The sequence below is a fragment of the Neodiprion pinetum genome, chromosome 1, assembly GCF_021155775.2.
Source record: "Neodiprion pinetum isolate iyNeoPine1 chromosome 1, iyNeoPine1.2, whole genome shotgun sequence".
Taxonomy (NCBI): domain Eukaryota; kingdom Metazoa; phylum Arthropoda; class Insecta; order Hymenoptera; family Diprionidae; genus Neodiprion; species Neodiprion pinetum.
In genome coordinates this window covers 21,443,508-21,465,513 of record NC_060232.1, presented here as the reverse complement: position 1 = coordinate 21,465,513, position 22,006 = coordinate 21,443,508, and the positions used below count along the sequence as shown (strand labels likewise).

Genomic DNA, 22,006 nt, shown 5'->3' with positions numbered 1-22,006 from the left:
CGAGTGTTACGAATGAGCCTTCAGCTCCGTTACTACGCGGTCGTGGATGGCCCAAGTCATCCCACTGCCACGTCAGCAAATTCCGCTAGCAATCAGAAACAACTTAAAAGGGGCACGATACCTAAAGCTGCTAAAAAAAAAAGGCCGAATGTAGGTCCTACAAATGATGCAAAAGATGTAATAGATGAAATTCAACAAGCGGTGACAGAAAATTAAACCGACTAAGGTTGAGAAAAACATTTTGATGATAATATTTTTCTTATGTAATTAATCCTCCGCCGGCCAACATAAACGATATCCTCTATCCTGACTTTCTTACTTATCGGTGTCTCGGGAATTTTGCATTGTTTAACAATTTCTACTGATTGACTAATTGAAAATTTCGTAATGCAAACTATTGGAATATTTAGTATGCGCCTGAATTTTTGAAAAGCCCTAAGTAGGGGAAATACAGCCCAAGTGGAAATTGTACACGTTGGCCGGCAACGTCAGTAAAAAACCACACGGCCGGCGGAGGGTTAGGTTTGAGTACACATATAAAATAGTATTGCACAAGGAAACACATTATTATTGCGATGCTGAGTACTTATATTTCATATTTTTTCATTCTCTCAAATTGGCAAAATCATGTGTCACATTATTCAAATCTAAATTACGAATGATTTCACTCTCTATACCTAACAGAGATCGAGATTGAGATTATTCTGTAATATCTTAAAACACAAGACATTTTTTACCCTCTTTACTAATGAGAACAACTTCTCTCCACTGCAATTTGTGACCGTCAACCTCAGATAACATTTTACTACGGTACCGATGTTTGAATTAGGCGCATCTACTTTTGTTGCCTTCCTATTTTAAAAATTTGAGAATTCAATGTTGAAAAATTTGGATTCGAAAATTATAAAGTCTAAAATTTCGAAGGCCCATATAGGCTATAGCCTTTTCAGCCCTACGGTTAATTTGGGTCTGCTAATAGCTCACAATGATAGCGAATGAATTACCGTAAGCATGCCGACATGCCGGCGCGCGAGCTGAGGGGAGGGCATAAGCATTCTGGGTCAATACAATTCCGGCGAAGGTACGCGAATTTTCCCGACGTAACCCGGAATAACCTTGCTCCAAGGTATTCGGTCGTCATATCGTATCATTGAATAGATACGATATTTCATGGTATATCTTACACTCGACATACCTGAAGTAATGGAACTATTATGTCAATTTCTGAAAGTTGTGAAAGAAAGCTGCATTCAAATTGAATTTATGATTATTCTGTCACTCATAGACTGACTGTACTTCTCCTGTCGAGTCTGGTACAGTCGTTCAAATAGCTATTGACGGTGTGTTGAAGCTGCAAAGTCGAGCAGAATTTAGCAGTGCGAAGATGATTGGGTGTGATTGAAATACCCTTGGAAGGAACGGACTATGATTTAAATCTGTATACTCAGTAAACATAGATTTATCGCTTATAGTGTTTACAATAACTAGTGCTTGAGCGAGCAAGCAATGAGTTGAAATAGAGAGAGAAAAGAGAGAGAGGGAGAGAGTGAGAGGGAAATATTGGGAGAACACGAGGTGGTAAAACCGGTAGATAGCGGACAAAAGTATTTCAACGGACTCTGTGGGACTCTGCAGTTGAAATCATATTAACAGGAAGAATTTTCACCGTCTACCTGCTGCATTGCGCTAGAAATGGTGCTTCTTCATAAATTTGTTGTAATAATATTGACCAGTGTAATAAAGAGAGGTATTAATGGGTGAAACGTCCACATGACAAGGCTATACAGAACGTAAAATGGAGGAAATGTTCAATGGTCAGTTAACCAACGAGATTATCTTTGGCTGGCTGGAATTGTCGATGCACCGAACGAAGTAAACGCGAACATAGCGTTGATTTGCTGAATGAAAAGGTTACAGACGGCAAGATGAATCAGTACGTAGAATGCTTAGAGCTGTATATGAACCATGAATGGGACTCTAAACGAGCCAAATAATTATAAAAACGTCCATTCGACGAACGTAATTACCATATTAATAACCAAATTACAAACATACTGGCATTTGTCACGTGGTTTTATTTTCCTTGTGACGTCACGGTGGACTCTAGTTTGAATTTCTTACGGCAAACGTAAAATACAAAATCCATCATTAAAATGGGGAAAACAAGAGGTGTACACGAAACTACTCCAGAATTAAGAAATAGAATGGTTGGGATGTACGAAGCTGGCTTGGGCCTTCGAGAAATAGCTGCGGCAGTCAACTGTTCTGTAAGTATATCAGATACGAACTTTTGTAGAAGAGACTTTAAGACAGTTGATCTAAAAGTGAAAATTTTGTTTCTCTTCTGTACAAAAAAAAATTTTACCAATATTTTGCCATCATTTTTCAATTTGATAATCCTTCATGGGTCACTTTTTTCTCCAGCAACGAACTGTCAAGAGATGGCTCAATCGTTTTGATAAAGAAGGCACTGTTGAGACGAGAGAACGATGTGGCCGCAAAAGAGCTACGACCTCTGAGCAGGATGAAGCGATCATTCGTTTGGCTACGCAGACACCCATAACTGCAGCAAAAGCTGTTCTACCAGCACTGGGATTGTCCTGTTCTGTCGATACTGTCAGAGAAAGACTTCATAAAGCTGGAATACACAATTGGAGCCCTTCACGAAAACACATGCAAAGAATTCCTTTAGGGTTGGTAGACAATGATTATTGTTATCGTTATTAAACCTAATTGTATTTCTATTTGGACGAAGAAGTGAAATTGTGAAATCGATGTTGAAAGGATATCCTTATAAGATGAACAAAATCTTGGCACTCTTAATATAGTCTTGTGGAAACCGTTTATCTGAATACTATGAAAGAGCCTAAAGTCCTAAACACCTAAGTGTATTTACAAATTCACCTTAACTCAAAAACTGGTGAATTAAAAATTCCTCAGATACACATTTAAATGCTGAAACTAATATCAGAATTAAATTCAATCATAATGAGCGTAAATTGAGAAATCTCTGTTACTTACAAGAAGTTAGTTTTGTTGACTACTTTAAAAAAAATATGTATATATTTTTTGTGCAAGTCCATGCTCATGCTTTATAAGTTTGGGTAAATTTTTAATAGTATTTACGTATTTTATCTAAAGCAAAAGCTTATTTTAAAAAGGATATAGTAATTTTATGTATAATGATTGTTGTTCTAATCACTATTAGCCGAAACAATATACTTTTCCATTTTAGACTATATATACATATTTGACTGTACATTGAGTGCAATCTTCCCAATTATAAACCAATAAAACGGCTGATAAGCCAAGGCACCGTCTCTTAACACTGAGTGCAACCAGACAAAAACGCTATCACTTGAGAAATGTAATATTTCTTAAATTCTTAATACTCATCTTTTTTTTTGCATTGCCATTTATATTTTCGTCCCATGTTGAAGAGGAATTGATTTCATTTTATTTAATTTTATTGACACTGTTTAAACTTCTAAAGTTTCTATTGAATGAGTGACTTTTAATGCACACTTTTTTTGAAAGCTCTTATGTTGCAACTATTACTAAAAATACCATTTCATATTCAATTGATATAGCAGTCCTTACTTTGTATATTCCGAAAAAAATGTTGGATTTTCTTTAATTAAAGTTAATTTGGCCGTTGCGGCCTTTGTATGAAAAGCTCAAATGGTGATAAAATATTAATTATACATTTATCACTGACATTCTGTTCCAAGTATATTGCTAAACTCAAGTTGAAACAACTCTCAACATTATTAATGTATTTTGGAAAATTTATCTTTTTATACACATCTGTAAACAATTAGTAAGAATGGAATATTATAATTTAAATGGTTTTGATACTGAGTTAACGAAATCATTGCACAGAAGAATCTATAATAATTTGGAAAATGCGGCAAATAACTACCATGGTACTCTATTTCTGGGTTTTAACATAGCTTTCCATCGCTTGGTACACTTGCGATGTTTCCAGCAGTGAAGCGGATAGCGTGGTGATTCAACAATCGGTATGGCGGCCTACTGGTACACAGTTAGGAAGGAAAAAGTCTTCCAAAGAAAGAAGGAAAGAGAAAAAAGGTACAACTGCAAACAAAAGAAAAACCCTTTCAAGGAAAACCAAGTCTAAAGATCTGTACATCGGTGATGGTGCTCCAACCGAGGCTTCGAGACAACCCAATATACAACCTGGATTTGTACTTCCGTCACAGCAAAATGTTCAGCAACCACAAAATAACAATTTACAAATATCTAGTCAGGCTATACAGGCGAGTCCAATACCATTTAGTAGCTGTCTCACCCTCGCTCAACAACCGATTTACCAGCATCCTGGCCTCAATGTTGCACAGAACTGGCCCCTGGATCTGGTTCAAGGCAGCCATCATTATCCACAAGTTAGTTACTAATGTTTTATCATAGTATCTTTCGTGACTGAAATTTTATCGACAACTGCAGGTTAAGTGAGGCGATTGAATTGACTTGGACAATCTTTTGTAAAACTACTAGCTGCTATTTCAATACAACTAAACATACATAAGTAATCATGCTCAAGAACTACAGATATTATGACAGTAATGAAATTTCTGAGGTGTCGTTTTATTAGTACTTTGACAAATACTATAATTTCCCTATATATTTCATTCTAAACATAGCAATTAGTAATCTGTAATTAGCGCACTTTTCGAGGAAATCATTTACATGTGACTTTTTTACGTAAAGAAAGTATTGTTGACAAAGTTACGAAGCGATGTGAGACAATAGAAAACTAAAGGTTTATCTATTTTGTAGGACGCTAAATGAGTACTAGAGGCTTAATACTCAGACCATTTGACAACAAAGTCACATACAAGAAGCAAGTTCTGGCAAATTGTGTGTTACTCTAATATAAAAAAAGTGTGGTCTTTGATTGGAAATTAATGGTTAAATGCAACTTTGCTGTCCAATGATTTGGTCACTTGGCCTTTGGTTGTTCTTATCTTACAAGTAAACGTCTGTTACGGAATGTTCCAGAATTTTATTTAATTCTAGTTTGAAAGCTATAACTGAATAATCAGATGAAAATATTTAGAACACTCGCCGAGTGAATAGGAATTCTTCCGGCACTTTGTAACTTTTTTAATTCAAAATTCACCAAAACTTAATTATTAAGATTTCATTTTTGGCCAACAGGGACAACCCAACGCTGTAACTCATGAGCATCCTCAACAACAACAACAACTACAGGAACTTCATACTCAACAAGAACAACAACGCCAACTGCAAGAACAGCAGATTCAGGAACATTCCAGACAACAGAATTCCCACCATCAGAACATTGAATCACAACAGCAGCATCAACAACAATCCCAGCAGCCATCAGAAGGACTTAACCAACAACAGCAGCAAGCGTCTCAAACCAATTTATTGCCTACCCATCAAGAAGCAAAAATTTCGAGAATCGATAGTTGTTCAAACTCAAGTAATTCAATCAGCAATAGTCATGCTTCTGACGAAGATGGAGAGTTGAATGAAAATACTCTGAAGAAAGATAATAAAAGATCTCTTAAGCACAGAAAGAAAAAAGGTGGCAAAGCAAAGGGTACTTTGGAAACTAGTGTTGAAATCAGGAATCGAATGATCGGAATGTCAGAAGCAGGACTGTCAACCTTGTCCATAGCATTGGCTATCAACAGATCGGTAAATTATTATTAATGACAGATTGAATGAGGATTTTCCAAATATAATTCAAAAACTTTTAAACATTCATTATTAGTATAATTCGTGGGTATGTATATTTTGCTAAAGTTTGAAAATGCGTACATTTTTTTATGAAGATGCATCCATACCCGAAAACAAGCACCCTAGAAAGATTGTGTATGTCAATATAATACTTATTAAGATTATTATTTTTATTCGTGAATTATATAATTATACAGTACTTATCAAATAGAATATTACCCAATAGGAACGGACAGTAAAACGATGGCTAGAAAGATGGCACAAAGAAGGCAATGTACAAACAAAAGAACGCAAAGGTCGACGACGTATAACAACGAAAGAACAGGATGAAGCAATAATTGCAATGGCTACTCAACACCCCTTGACTGCAGCAAAGTATGTTGCACCAGCATTAGGCTTGAGGTGTAGTGTCGATACAATTAGAGAACGGCTACACAAAGCTGGGATTCACAGTTGGAAACTTGGAAAGAAACAAGGGTAAACAATGCCATTTCAAATGGTTCCTTATTTCATTAATTGGAAAAGTATTCAAATAATCGAAAATCTGTATTTAAGTTAAGCTGAATACAGTTCATAATCTGACCTTTCAAGTCTTAAAAATTTGAAATCCTAATAGAGGATTTACCTTAAGAAATTGATAGAAATTAATTGTAACTATTTATATTAGGGTGTTTGGCATTTAAAAAATTTTCCGTTTTTCTACAGGCGCATGCAAAAATGCTTACTTCTGATCCCAAAAGGAAGCCTCAAAAACGCTGTAATATCAGTTTTATGGTGTGCGAAAACAATTTTTTTTAAATATGTAAAATCTAGATTAGCACCCCTTCAACATTCTTCTATATCAGCATTTCACCCTGAACTGGTTTTACAGTGCCCAGTCTTTTTGAGACTTATTTTTAGACGAGAAGCAAGCATTTTTTGCATGTGCCTGGAGAAAAATAGAAAAAATTTTTAATCTGAAATACCCTCATCTATGTAATTGAAACATATTGTTTTTTTGCAGAGAGGGAAATGCAGTGCATACTGTTCATTTATGGCAGCCAAGCGGTAATCGCCCTAATAAACCAAAACTGCCTGGTGAAAAAAAGAAAAAATCCTCTAGTGATAAGAAATATAAACAATCGACTACTGAGACGATAAAAAGAGGTTCTCGAAAGAAAAAAGTAGAACCAGCACCATTGAAAATCATTCCCCCGCCAGCAAATATGATTACTGAACAGAACACCATGCAATTCCATGAGCCTCCACGTAAGTTTTTCTCATCATTTTTCAAATTAAGCATTCTATAGAAAATCAAAGTCAGAAATCTTTGTACAGGTATAAATATTAAAAATAAATGCAATAACTTTTTTATTAGTGAAGATACCAAAAAAAGTATCGTACTTTAAACAAAACTTTATTCTGGTCACATTAAATACTCGAAGCTGTGTTTAAAAAGACGACAGAATACTTGAAAACAAGGTTAATTTAGGTATAAGCACGGTAATTTTAAAAATACATTTTTATTAGGTATGCTTGTTTTGACCATATGTATTTGGACTACTATCTATTTCTATTGAAAATATATAATATATGATATGAAAATATACATGATATCATAGCGAAAATTTTTAAGGAAGAAAGTTTTCAGCAGTGAAGAAAGAAAAAGGTCTTCAGTTTCAAATCCAGCACCTGGTACCTGACGTAGGTTATGCGAATTTTTTGGGCTAAGCAGATTTTAAATAATTGATGTAGGGATTCAGGAAGGCTTAGAGCATTCTTATTGTTATTTGAACGATCAGTAATAGCTGGTATGAGTCATCATAACAACATAATTTCAATATGCCTGTGAACATGGGAGAGTTTAATATCTCATACCCTGTTTCAAATAACTTGGCTCCTCTGACGTTACAACCAAAATATGCCACAGCAAGATCTTGTTGACCAATGGAGTTGAATTATGAGTAATATTATTCTTCGATATGAAGGTCATAAACAAAAAAAACTTTTTTTGTGTTAACGTTTTAGCCCGGATGAGGGCCCTCTTCAGAACAATTTTATTTCAGAACATCTGTCACGAACAGAAAATTGAATTGAATTATCTTGCGCATACGGAGTCGGTTATTCATCATACTAAATTTCACCGTTTACTCTCAGCATAAAAAGCTTGCCTTAATTTTTACCGTTCTTTCAGGAAAACTACGGACCATATAGACAAAAAATGTTGGGTACAAATTAATTACTGTCTTGAGTATCACTGCTCAAAAACACATCGCATATTACCAGTTACCAATATTTGCTAAAGTCTCCTTACCAATCAAAATGGAGTAATGCAATATCGTAAATTGCCACTTAGTGGCAAATTATGTTTCAGGCCCTAACATTATGCATCCAGTGGAAGACATGTCTGCACCTCATCCATCATCACATCCACAGCAACTGCCTATGGCAGAATCGCAAGTTCCTCCAGGTTCACAACCCTTGCAACCTATGGAACTCCTAATGCAGCAGAGATCGGATTGCAGACTAGCTCAATCTATTGTTGGACCCCCAGTTTCCAGTCAGGGAAACACTGCTGTTGCGTATCCTCCTTGTATGGTTGGGACCAACAGCCACACAAATCATATTGAGCAGCCAGATCCATTAAACTACGAACCCTATATGTGGAACTTTTAGGGCCAAAATTCTAATCTAAGCGTATATTACGTGCACAAATATCACCAAGATTACTAGCATTCATATTTATCTTTTTTTATATTTTGATCCTACATACATTACGTTACTTGTCATTTACAACTTCATTTATTACTGCCATCGAATTTAAAAAATAATTGGTTCATCCACGATGTGAATATTAGCTTTAACACGATATTTATTATCGTCAACCCTTATTCCATATCCCAGTGAACAATTTTCAATCGGGAAAACCATAATCGACAGGTGTAGTGAAAAAATCAGTATAAATTAGTTATAAGAACCTCACTTAAGCATAAGTAAATATTCGGAGCATATATATGTATATATTGTGATTGATTTTAGGCGCTTAGTACGCATAGACTGGGGTCCTTCAGATATTACGTTGAGCCATTTTGTTATATACCTCCCCCTCTCCCACTCTTAAATTCACCATCGACCAAAATTTCACATTGAATGTCGTAGATAAGGGCACAAGTTATGTATGAAATCCATACTTCGGTCCGGATGCTGGATTTACTCAGGTAGATTGCAAACCGCGTTTACATTAACTGGACAAAGGCCCAAAATTTGAGGTTACATAAATTCGCTATTGTGAAAAAAATATCAGACGAAGTCCATTCACAATTTTTTATCATCCTGTCTAACATTACTGTGCTTTTATCCGAACATTTGCTAATCCAAATTAAACTCAATCCCGATAATTTCGGATAATCTTGGTTCTACTGTATAACGAATTATCATAGTAGTAGAGATACTCCTCAGTAGCAGATGTAATATTTTAGTAACTTCATTGTACCATTGGGCAATGAATTGTAATATAAAAAAAAACCATTTGTTTTGATACGAATATATAATTAATATCTTGGACGTTAGTACGAAGCAAATTGGAATAAATGACATTTTGAGAAAACTGAATTCTCTCCGAAAATATATAGTTTTTGGTGTAAAATTATAGTTTAGCCACTAAATGTTTGTATATAAAATTGACTATCGAACCGAGGTTCACAACTTTCGAACAGTTTGAGCTATGGATTTTGCTCAATGGATACTTTATTAGAGCATTTAATTTAGCAACTGATCTATCTTGACGATGATATAAAAGTATGTACTTTGGAGTTTTTAAAATAACAGAAAACACTATTCGAGATGCTATCAAAGTCCTAAAATTTCATTGGCCGAAGTTTTCCTATGAAGTAAACACTTTTCTCGGTCAATTATGATAATTCCGGGTAAGATGGCCTACAATATAATCCAATACAATAAAGTACACAAGAAACTATACTGTGGGCCACCTCTTACCTATGTCCATCTTACTCTGAATAACCCTACTTCCGTAAATTGCTATTGTCCATTTCATACATATTGTTGCAAACCTAAGGTTGCAACGCAACTAAAATGAGTTCCTGAACGAAATAAAGTGACCAGACAGCAAAATATAACGGCAAAGAAAAATGTAATATATTCTTAATACGTATTTTGGTTTAAGTCTGACAGAGGACTGTGTGTATCCAATAATACGGGTTGAGCAGCCAGACGCAGCAACCTAGTTCATTTGACTAATGCCATTTGAATTTTGAAGACTATATACCGTTGACTGAGAATATATAAAGACTTATGACCCTGGATTATTTTTCGTAACAGTTTGCCGGGTTTGGCAGTTATTAGCAGTTTGACGTATTATCAAGCAAGCACCTGACACGTCGGTAAGAGAAATTCTTCATAACCGACACCGATCGCGTGCAAAACGTTGGTAACATATCGTTGTCATCGTGAAACTGAAGAGTTGAGAAATTTCCGTACAATAAATATTATGTATGCCGAAATAGGCCGGTCAATTTAGACATAAGAATAGTGATCGAAACACAATAATTCCGACAGAGCTGAATTTTGGTAGAGACCTTGGGTTTACCATTATAAAGAAAAAGAAAAAAGTCCCCGTCAATACCATGTGTGCTAAAAAAGTTATTCAAGGTCAAAGGTCAAAATTTTCGGTTTTTTCGATTTTTCTCATTAACGGTTGATTTTATCAAAAAAATAGCTCAGACCAAAATTGTAAAACATAAAATTATCTTACTTTTTTTCCTAAGAATTATCATTTCTGAGATATCACGATTCTAAAAGTCGAACGAGTTACATTCTATATAATATGCACGCATATTATATATGTCACGGATATACATAGTATATGTATAGTATATACATATAGTATATATACATAGTGTATATATAGTATATATTATAGTATATATACTGATATACATAGTATATATATTAGGGTGGCGCAAAAAAACCGACTATTTTTTATTTCTGAGTCTCGCGTGAAAAAATGATATTTTTTTATGTTTTAAGAGCCTCCTCCAAAGGACAGCTCAAAAAAAAATTTTGAAGAGGTCGCTCCAAATTTTTTTAAATTTCAAAATCCATCGAAAATCGATTTTTTTTTTTTTTTTTTTCTCGTTACGGTATAATTTTGTAGACAAACAGAAAATAAGATTCTGAAAGTTTCAATTCAAAATTTGAATTTTAAAAGGTCACTCAGAATTTTTCTTTATTTATTAGTGCATGACTTTGGATTTGTTTGAGCGACATTTTAATATTCAATTTAAAATTTCATACATTTTTTTTCTTTTATTTAATAATATAATTGACAAAAATTTTCCACGAGATGAACTGAAAATCAAACAAAATAAAAAGAAACATAATTTTTTTTAACTCAATAATTTTACGTAAAGAGTAATATTACAATCATTGTAGATCGAAGAAAAAATATTTTTTTTTTCGATCTCCAGCTTCATGAAATCATAGTTTATAACATAATATTAAACCTCGTGAAAGGAAATCGCCGTACGATTTTTTTAAGAGGTGCCGCATCGAGATTTTGTAATTCCCATTTGATTAACACATAAGAAATCCAATTCTGACGGTTGGAGGGAGATAATAATTTTTCTATGCAACGAACGGAACTCTAAATAGTAGCGCTTGACAGTTTATATGTCTTCTTCGAATGTATTTGACGGATATTATTCAACATTTTAATGTGACCCAGTCGAGGAAGCTGGGAGTTTATCCTAGGTACCCATTTTTCGAAAAGGCGAAAAACCACGTTTTACGCAATGTTGAATCACTCGAAGATCGTGTGATCAAAAAATTTCTCCGTCACGGCGCGGCGATTCGAAGAAAACATATAAACTGTCAAGCGCTACTATATAGAGTTCCGTTCGTTGCATAGAAAAATTATTATCGCCCTCCAACCGTCAGAATTGGATTTCTTATAGTCTTTTTTTTTGAGGCAGTCTAATATATACTATATGTATACTATGTATATCCGTATATATACTGTGTATGTCAGTATATATACTATATATATATACTATATATACACTATGTATATACATATTTTATATATATACTATAATATATACTATATATACACTATGTATATACATATACTATCTACACTATACGTATACTATGTATATCCGTGACATATATAATATGCGTGCATATTATATAGAATGTAACTCGTTCGCATTTTAGAATCGTGATATCTTTGATCGAAGCTATTTTTTTGATAAAATTAATCGTTGACGAGAAAAATCGAAAAAACCGAAAATTTTGACCTGTGACCTTGAATAACTTTTTTAGCACACATGGTATCGATGGGGACTTTTTTGTTTTTCTTTATAATGCTAAACCCAAGGTCTCTACCAAAATTCAGCTCTGTCGAAATTATTGTGTTTCGAAATGTCTAAATTGACTGGACTAAAAGTATGCGACGAAAAAATAAATGTCAAGCAAATACATGAATCTGTATCGTTTATATTTACCTGAAAATATCAAATTTTTTATAGGCGACAGTCGCATCTCTAATTGTAAGATGCTCCATTTAGTTTTTCAAAGTTTTTTACGTAACCAACTTTGAGCTGCATATATTTTTAAAAAATTTTGAACTACTTCATTTTCACTTCTAATCGTTTCAGAAATGTTCCTATGAAGAAATTTTTTGAAGTTATACTTCTTTAGGCGCGTTATGAAAAACTGATGAAAGTGAAATTTCAAGATGCGCGCGCATCACTGTAATACAAAATTAACAGGATGAAGTTGCCCACTCAACCGAATTCGAGAGTGAAATTTCAAGATGCGCGCGCATCACTGTAACACAAAATTAACAGGATGAAATTGCCCACTCAACCGAATTCATTGTCTCGAAAAAAAGCTAATGTTGGTACGCTTGTCGCCTCTGATCACTGTTTTCATATTTATTTATAACATTTATCCACATGGTTTTAGTTTTTACAGTCACAACACGTGTTTTATTTTCATACAAGTGCGAATTATATATGTGGCAATAAAATATATTCAGTAGTGATTTAAATTGAATATTTGGATTAATATTATTTACTATTTGTGAATATTAGTGAAAAAATTGTGCTAAAATACTTTTTCAAGTGCTCCAATATAATTGAGGTTAGTTATCCGTATGTATTATTTAATGATGCCAAAGAAGTATAACTTCTCACGCGCGTACATAAGTACACGCACCCATTTTTTTTTTGCTTTGTTGAACATTTTTGAAATCATGAATTGAAAAAAATCAATTTCTCAAGTTTTGAAAATAATCGAAAACTTCTGAAACATCTTTCTCTTTGCTAGAAGCACGTTAAAGATATATCACAGGCCTATTTGAAGAGTTTTCCAATTGGAAGAGGTAATTGGGTTTTGATTAAGTCAAATTACGCAAGTTCTTGAATACATATGAAAATTTATAATGAAAATAAATCTATCATGAGGTTCGTTACAAATTAACTGGCATGAAGAATAAAAGTCTTGTGGATTTATTTATTTCATATTTTGATAAGGTGTTAACATTGTCTTTCAGTAATACAACTTTTTGGAAATGCGACGAAAGATAGCTAAAAAAATATTTTACCTTCAGTATAATATTGACGTACTTAAGAAACCATATTTTTCTTGCCAATTGTTGGAACGCTAAATATTAATTATTGTCAATTGATTATAGTTTCTCAAAGTGCTACAAAGGACGGGAAAAACCTGACTTTCACAGGGCAAATTTTGTAATGTTCCAAATATTTAGTGTTACGTGTTCGCGTGATAGATTTTTATTATTGTTAAGTGAAAAGCGTGTCAGCCCAAAAAGTACAGGCACGTGACTTTCGAATTTGATATATGTATCTGAAAAAATAGAAGCCGGTTGCAAAATCTTTCGAAAGTTTGCAGTCTTCTGCGTTGAACGATTTTTTCCTCAACTTTGCGAAAAATTATCAACGCTAGCTGTTACCACCGATATGTTGGAAACATATTTTTGTTTGCAGAACAATGCAAAAAATCTGAGTAACATCAGAAACATGCACTCCATGTATTACTCAAACCTCGACTTAAAGTAATGTAATTAAAATTTTTTTTTACTTTCGAAAGACTTAACTTCCAGGAGTTTAGATGTGCAAATACATGATTTTGGAAACGGGCGTAGCAAGACAAAAAATTATAGTCTCAGATTTGGAAAAAATTTAAATTATTTAATTCAGTCAACAACAAATCGACCGCATTGCTCAACTCGCTGTCATCATTTTTGGAGGCTCAGAATTTTAGCGAGGCTCTTGTGAGCTCAACGTCAGCCGCTGCAGCAGGTTCAATTCACCCCACCCATGGAAGGCGGGCCCGCGAGCGCATCAGCTCGCGCCACCTTGTCAAGAAATAATACAATGTATGCATTTCCACAATGGATATTCATCGCTGACTGAAGATATCCCACCACCGTTCGTCAAACCACGAAATCAACTTCCTACAAATAAGAATTCCACAATTCCATAAGTTCGACAGGTACTCGTCGAAACACTACTCCTGAAACACAAATCGAATCATGAATTTATTCCTTTCTTTATTTATAAATTTATAAATTTTACGAGATGAAAGTCGTTGTTATATAACAAATACAGATTAGCGTTGATACGCAATCCAGTGCCTACCTGAACGTAGAAGCAAAGTATCATCCTGAATTGTTTGTTGTTTCCTGATTCAAAAAATTTGATGAGAGATTCTTTTATTGTACTCCAAGAAATTGAAGTAGGAATTATTTCTATTTTTCGGAATTATTTTATATTTTTTAATTCGAAAAATTCTACTGGGAATTTGTTTTCATTCTGTTGATTCGAAACATTGAATAAAAAATTAGTTCTTTATTTTGATAATTAGAAAAATTTAATAGAGAATTAATTATTTTTTCTGAATGAACAGATTCCGGTAATTATTTTCAATTCTTTAATTCAAAAACTGAAAGTAAGAATTTTTTTTAATTTTCACTATATTAGCGCAATTAAAAATTTATTCTTTCAATCGTAACTATTAGTTTGAAACTTAAGAATAGCCCGATACAGTTACGTTGTATTACGTAATTGTGTAAAAAATGTGCAGGCAGCGGGTAGCCAGCCAGCCCAGTCGAATTAGGATTTGATACGGACAAAATTGTAAGTAGCGATTTTCCTTCGGAAATCGTTGGGGGGGTTACTGGCAGTCTACATTTCGATTTTCGGGATTCGCACCCCATTGCTTCGGCCGCCATCTTGATTTTGAGGGTGAATTTTTGTTTACCGAATAACTCGTTTATTTTCAATTTTACACGAAAAATGGTAAAAGCCAAAGATGTTTGGAATTAAATTTCCTACAATTTTATTTCTTATCAATTTTTCCCTAGGATCGATATTTTTCGATTAAGACCCGAAAAGAGGGGGTGAACTTTTGTTTATTGAATAACTCGTTTATTTTCAATTTTACACCAAAAATGGTAATTACCGAAGTTTTTTGGAATTAAATTTCCTACAATTTTGATCTTTAATCGATAGTGACGAAAACCTACCGTCAAAAAGAGGCACCACCGACCCTCCTTAGCTTCTGGACGAAGTCATTGATATTCACCAGGAAGAATCAGAAGACCCAAACTTGGCCGGACCACCGGCTAAACGTTCCAAATGGACATAATTGGAATTTCGATGGATTTACAAAAGTGTACTGAAGAAAAAATAAATGTTAATTTTTTTCGAGAATATGTAAATTTGAACAACTGGTGAATTTGAAAAATTAACGACGGAGCCAGGAATCGAACCTGGAATCTAGCGATGCTTTACCGGAGACTTACTCCACTAGACCACCTAGCCGCCCTGACTCTGTTGTCTTTAATTTCTCTCATAACCAGCGAGTTCAAATTTGTTTTTCATGTGCCCGATTTGTATGAGTAAGAATTTCTTCTCTGCATGCACGATGTAAGGAGACTGTAGTGTGTAGATGTTTATGTTTACCCTTTTCAATCCTTTGCTTCCGATGAGAAGCCCGTAAGACGGCAATGCCGTCTAATAAATGAGATGCGGGTGTGCAAATCATTAATCTACGAGAGAATTTTGTTGAGAATATGTAAATTTGAACAACTGGTGAATTTGAAAAATTAACGATCTTTATTAAATTATCTAAATTAATCTCATTTATTAGACGGCATTGCCGTCTTACGGGCTTCTCATCGGAAGCAAAGGATTGAAAAGGGTAAACATAAACATCTACACACTACAGTCTCCTTACATCGTGCATGCAGAGAAGAAATTCTTACTCGTTAATTTTTTTCATTCTAGAAGTTATACAGTTCGAAAAACGGTTTATTTACACCCCTCTTCCCCTTTACCGTAAGCGTGCGACCCAAAAATATGAAACTTACAAAAAAAAAGGTTGGCATCAAAGTTGTAGTAAATTCAATTATCAACACGTTAGTTTATCATCGTTTATACGAAAAAATCAATAAAAAACGAGATTATACCATATTTAGGTTCACCCCCCACCTCTTTTTGGGCCTTAATCGAAAAATATCGATCATATGGAAAAATTGATAAAATCCAAGATTGTTGGAAATTTAATTCCAAACCACTTCGGTTTGCAATTTTTCGTCTAAAATTGAAAATAAACGAGTTATTCAGTAAACAAAAATTCACCCTCAAATTCAAAATGGCGGCTGAAGCAATGGGGTGCAAATCCCGAAAACCGAAATATTTTATAATTACGAAGGAGAATTGCTACTTACAATTTTTTCCGTGTCAGCCCCTTTTTTGATCTAATCCGACTAATTACCGGCTAAGTCGGTGCGTTTGTCGGGCCGCGTATAGTGAGTGGGATGAGGTAGCGACTGACGTCTAGCCTGCTGTCTGCTGGGCGCCCCAAGAAGCTCGCGAAAATAATAAAATACTACACGATAGCGGCCAGACTGCAAGCAACGTGTGACGTCGATACGGTACCCGGTGGAAATTTCCAGATGCTAGACACTGGAATCGTTCACACAGCTACAGTTAGACTCATATCAGTAGTTTGGGTCACCAATTACCGATAAAGTATTCAAATACACCGGACAACGGTCATTCTATCGCTCTAATCGAACGAACCGAGGAAGGAGTAATTGTTGAATGAAAGATTTAATTAATTGGCTTACCTTTTGAGAATAATCTGGATATGATGAATTGCAGTGTAGATTGGTGAGAGGATTTAACGGAATGACTGATTTTAACACTTTGCCGTCCGCACGATTCGTAAATATTTATTCGCTTGGCGCCGGCAGCGCTTATTCGGATCACTTGACTTGTCGCCGGCCGTTCTTGACATTATCGGGAGATTATAAATTGTTAAATTTTACTAATCTCTTTGATCACTTGTAACTTATTGTTACTTATTATATATAACTATAATATATTATATATATATATTATATATATATATATTATTATAATATATATATATATAACATATTATATAACTTATTGTTACCACAAACAAAACACCAGCAGAAAGCTAAAGACACTATAGTGTTGTCACCGACCCCGAACGATGCTGTGCTCACAACACCACTGTGTTGTTGCCGGCCGTTGGCCAACAGTTGGCGCACGTCACCACTGTGTTGTCGCCGGCCGTTGGCCAACAGTTTGCGCACGTCACCACTGTGGTGTCGCCGGACGGCAAAGTGTCAATATATTTGGATACTTTGATTAACTTGGATTTATTTTGTAAGTTCAGTATTTCAAGTCACAAGCAACGGGGTTACTTAGTTGTTAGATCTTAAATTAATATGACAAAATGGAGTTGAAAGCTCGCTGGAGTTTTAGACAGAGTAACTTCGTAAGAAAAGTTTAAATGCAAAAGGCAAAAGAATTTTACCGCGAGGCTGTACCGGGACAAGATAACGAATCTAGTGGTAGAAACCAAGAGGACGATATGATGATCGGTCACCGTTTTTATGGGTATCAATCGTTGCGCAGAACGATCCCCTTCTTTAACTCTTTGTCAACTTCTGCGCACCTTCCCCCTTTTTCTAGGATTTAAACTAGGGCACGATATATTCGTCGTACGTTAGCCAGTGATCTTAGCTCTTTAGCTATTACTATATTGCAAGATTTTTTATATATGATATAACGCTGTGTTGGTGCGGTGGTGTGGGCGTAGGGTCGTTGCGCCGTAAGCTTCCTATCTGCGTGGGCTTTGGTGTTGGGGCAGCAAGCCCCCTTGGATACCGTGCTTCTTCCCCCCTGTTCGTGGGCGTTAGGACCTGGACCGATTTTAGCTGCTATTTCCTAATATGGTGATCACAGTGCATATGCGCTAGAGGTGACCCATGATTCGTGGTGTCATATGTCGTGGGCGTTAGTGCCGTGTGCATTTTCGGGGTCACAATGCGCTGAGTTCTAGTCGTAGTTTACTTCTTAAATATTCTTACTATCCTGTTCGTTACAAAGTCTATATATTAAGATTACCATATCGGTTACTTGTCCTTTTGTTAGTTTTATAGCGTGTAAATATGTAGAATTGCATATGTGTTATAATTGATTACTATCGTTATTCACCTGAAGTACAATGGTGATTGTTTATGAGACATAGTTGCTATTTACTTAATATTATTAGGATTGCGTTGTTGCGAATATTCTTAGGTGCTTGTGTTATAATAATCTTAACGGATTTAGGGTATTATTTAACAATTTGATAATTCCTAGTTTTGTAGCAGGTTTACATATGTACTTCCGTATAATTCTCTTCTGTAATTGTTAATTCTTATATTGATATAGATCGGCTTGGAAGGTATTGGAGCGTTGTTCTTATGTTTGTTGATTGTCTGTTACTGGGCGTTGCCATGCAGACATCTTGAAGTTTATTCCTTGGTGTCGTACAATACCCAATATTCGCGGTTTTGAAGGTTTTGCAGTCTCTGGTTTTATGGATTATTGCAGCAGTGCATCTATCTTTACATTATATCGGTTATACATGTATCTATGGTTTAAAGTCTTCTGTTCTCCAGGCTATGTATGGCGTAAGTTGCTTATAGTGTAGCTCTCAGCTCCGAATGCGCAAATGATATTGTTGAGTGTTATATAATAATTGGATATAATGGTGTTAATTAATTATGGTGTTAATATGATAATGATATATAATAATGTATAACAACATTATAGCTCTTTGTAGTGCGAAGATCTCGTAACATAGTTTTCAGGCTTTGGTTAGTGAATTTCATAGTTATTTCCATCTAGGGATATTCCAAATAGACAGTTGTTTTAATACCTTATGGTTACAAGATTCTCGTACTTCTAGTTTGTTTGGTTGATAAAAGTGACACACAATAATGATAATCGATAAAAAATACGGACGTTCCGGTCGGATGTTACAAACGGATAAGCGGCACGGCGGGGGCCGTGATATATATCCTCAGTCAACGCTCCCGCGGTCTATTCTTATACCTATGTCTATGATTAAGATACATACCTTGAAACTCGAAGATTAACTGCGCATGCGCGAGTTGTATCGGCGGTCGTGTAGGCTGGCCATCCCGAGTTTTAGCTGTCAAACCACGGACTTATGTCAAACTGATTCTGGCGGCGATGTAGCTGTTACGAATTTTTTAGGTTAGAATCTTAAATAATTGAGGTAGTGACTCGGAAAGGTTTTGGAAGTATTTGTTATTGGGTCGGGAAGTTAATTCTTCAAAGAACGGTCGGAATTCAATGCTTATGCTCTTTGAAAATTCAAACGTACATACACATTTTGTGTACGTTGGCCTTCTGCATCGTAGCCAAAAATATTGCTGCGGGAAGATTTCGCCGACCGATGAGATTGAATTATTTGGCGCATGCGCAGTTGATTTTCAAGTTTCAAGAGATTGTCCCGGCTTAGAGCATGATGCTCTAAGGGCTCTAAGATCCCGGTATGAATGTCAAAACACGACACAATAATCTTTAGTGCAAGCTTGCGCTTATCCAAGTGTTAATGGGGAGTGCTCGAATGAGTTCGATGCTTTGGATAACGCGGAGCCTTGGTCAATCAAAGGTCGGATAAACTAATTTCTACTGTTTTGCACAAAGAAGCGGATATGGTTGGCTTTGAAATACTATCCAAAAGTACTCCATGTATTTTGTCCAAGATTTATGTACCGGAACAAGTGTTAAACAGGCAATTTAAACGTATGCCAGCCAATGCCATTTACTAACACCCTTTACAATATTACTCGTAGGTATGAGCAACACTTGATTTTGTTTCTATTGTCTATCATCGTTCAGTCTATAACGTAAGAAAACATTAATATAGTATTATAAAAACGATATTGAAAACAATTACTAAACGATTAAAAAACTGAAGGAAAATATATAATATAAGAAATACAAGAAACAACATTCTCAAATGAACGAGCCACTCTCACTATGTTACAGGACCCCAAGTAAATTTGTAGAATACCAGTTAATATTAAATATCACTGAGCTGAAGAAAAGGTTTTATAATTATAATGTTCAAAATAATTATACCCTGATGTTTTTTATTTGATTCTATTTTGTTCGCTAGAGATCAACATGAATGGTCCGAAAATTTTGCAAATAGTCATGCCCTGATTGATTAAAAATAGGTTGGTGTAATTATAATGCAATAAATATTCGTCAATAATTAAATTTAGGTGCTAGAACTATACTGCAATGTTATACTCTTTTAATGTTCTTCACATAACTTGTGAAGATCTGGTCAGCGTAAAAAATGAGCCCAATACTATTAGAATCGGATTGCAGTTATCACAATTTATTCATTTTGAATGTTCTAACTATAAATATTTTGTCAATTTTTGTTGATATTATTGTATCCCTTGAATTTCTTGAGATCTACTTGTTTTACTATCCGACCGAAAGGAGTTGTTGCCAAAATTCAAATGCCTAGCGAGTTGAGAACAACCCAACCAGTAGCCTGAAAAAATTGCATGGCTGGTCACATCGTTCAGACACCGAATCAACAAGCTGGAATTGCATCTCATCAGTAGAGTATCAAACCTACAGATCACAGATTTTGCTGAAACTCCTAAGGGGGTTTCTTTGGCCTAAAATATGACGCTCCTGATCTGTAGTTTCGTTCATTTGGCTTCCCTTTGCTAGGTTTACAATATACCAAGTTGTCGAAAATACATAGTTTATACTTTACTATGGCTCTGGAAAAATAACATAACCGTTCACATTTAAATCTGCGAGACCCTATCACAAAAACATCTAGAGAGGACAATGAAAATTAATATTTCAGGCAAAATATGCATCAGCGTTTGGTTATTAGGGCGTTCCACTCACTAAACTGCTAATATAAACAATTTGAACCGGATTGAATAACGGCCCAATAGATGGAAATTACACATCAGAAGCTCAATATTTTAGGGCAATATATCGCCGTTAGAAGTTTAAGTAGAGTCTGATCCGGAAGTCTGATACTCTCTTTGTCAGTCAAATGACATCTGGGCAGTTTTCTGCAGTTTTCATGCAACCTGTGCAAAGTGGACTGCAAACGCTTATACCCATCCCTCTTTCTCTCTGCACAAACTAATCGTTTACGGGAACATACCTGTAAGGGTATGGTGGTAAGATTGATTGTAATGACTATTATTTTTATTTTTGTTACATAGTATGCATGTTGTTTTGTGGTGTTCATCATCATTGGCGTAAGTAACAGTGATGGAGATTTTTTTAAATAGTTTTTTCTTTTGATTCAGACTATGGGGACCGACTCATCCTTAAGAGCAGAACAGGAAATCGAAATTTCAATATAAAGTTTACTTAGATTTGAAGACTTTTTTCATATGAGTCAAAATTTGGAATGTCAACATGCCACTCGATTTCATTGCCCTTTGTATAGTCTAATGTGTTTTTCAGAGGAATTATTGCGAACACATTAGTATATGCAAAGGCAAAAGGATACTTATGATCAATTCGTCCAAAAAAAGTAAAATTTTCAGAGCATAGATATTTTTGATGGTAAATATTTGAAATGATGAATTATGGAACCATTATGAATATTTCATATTTCAGTCAAATCCTTACGTTATTAAACTAAAAATGAAATAGTTGAGGTTAACAAATGTAACAAATTCGATACAATTACTACATTTACATGCTCGAGCGTTACAGACTATCACTAGCTCATAACACATAACTCGGTGCACGTAAAGATAATGAATATAAATTAATAAAGCAGCCTGCATCAATTATTATATTCGACACTATTTGGATCGGTATGTATTTGGCGAAATTTATTTTTAAAAGCTAAGACC

At 34.9% G+C, this 22,006-nt stretch overlaps 1 protein-coding gene across 2 annotated transcripts; it reads left to right on the top strand.

Moving 5' to 3' along the window:
• The first annotated feature begins 1,093 nt into the window (after positions 1-1,093).
• On the top strand, positions 1,094-8,989 carry LOC124218263 (uncharacterized). 2 transcript variants are annotated; one of them, XM_069136444.1, is made up of 7 exons: positions 1,094-2,267; positions 2,425-2,693; positions 3,992-4,406; positions 5,182-5,688; positions 5,957-6,207; positions 6,734-6,978; positions 8,066-8,989. In XM_069136444.1, the coding sequence occupies exons 1-7, from the start codon at positions 2,154-2,156 to the stop codon at positions 8,383-8,385; spliced, it is 2,121 nt and encodes a 706-aa protein (XP_068992545.1). In that variant the 5' UTR covers positions 1,094-2,153; the 3' UTR covers positions 8,386-8,989. The 2 variants fall into 2 exon arrangements, with proteins under 2 accessions (XP_068992545.1, XP_046480773.1); XM_046624817.2 differs by having other exon boundaries at positions 1,095-2,267; positions 3,989-4,406.
• Positions 8,990-22,006: the final 13,017 nt, after the last annotated feature.

Coding starts and splice junctions, on each gene's coding strand:
- LOC124218263 (XM_046624817.2), top strand. CDS start 2,154: ATGGGGAAAACAAGAGGTGTACACGAAACTACTCCAGAATTAAGAAAT. Junction 2,694..3,988: donor ATGCAAAGAATTCCTTTAGG/GTTGGTAGACAA, acceptor CGATGTTTCCAG/CAGTGAAGCGGATAGCGTGG. Junction 6,979..8,065: donor GCAATTCCATGAGCCTCCAC/GTAAGTTTTTCT, acceptor ATTGCCACTTAG/TGGCAAATTATGTTTCAGGC.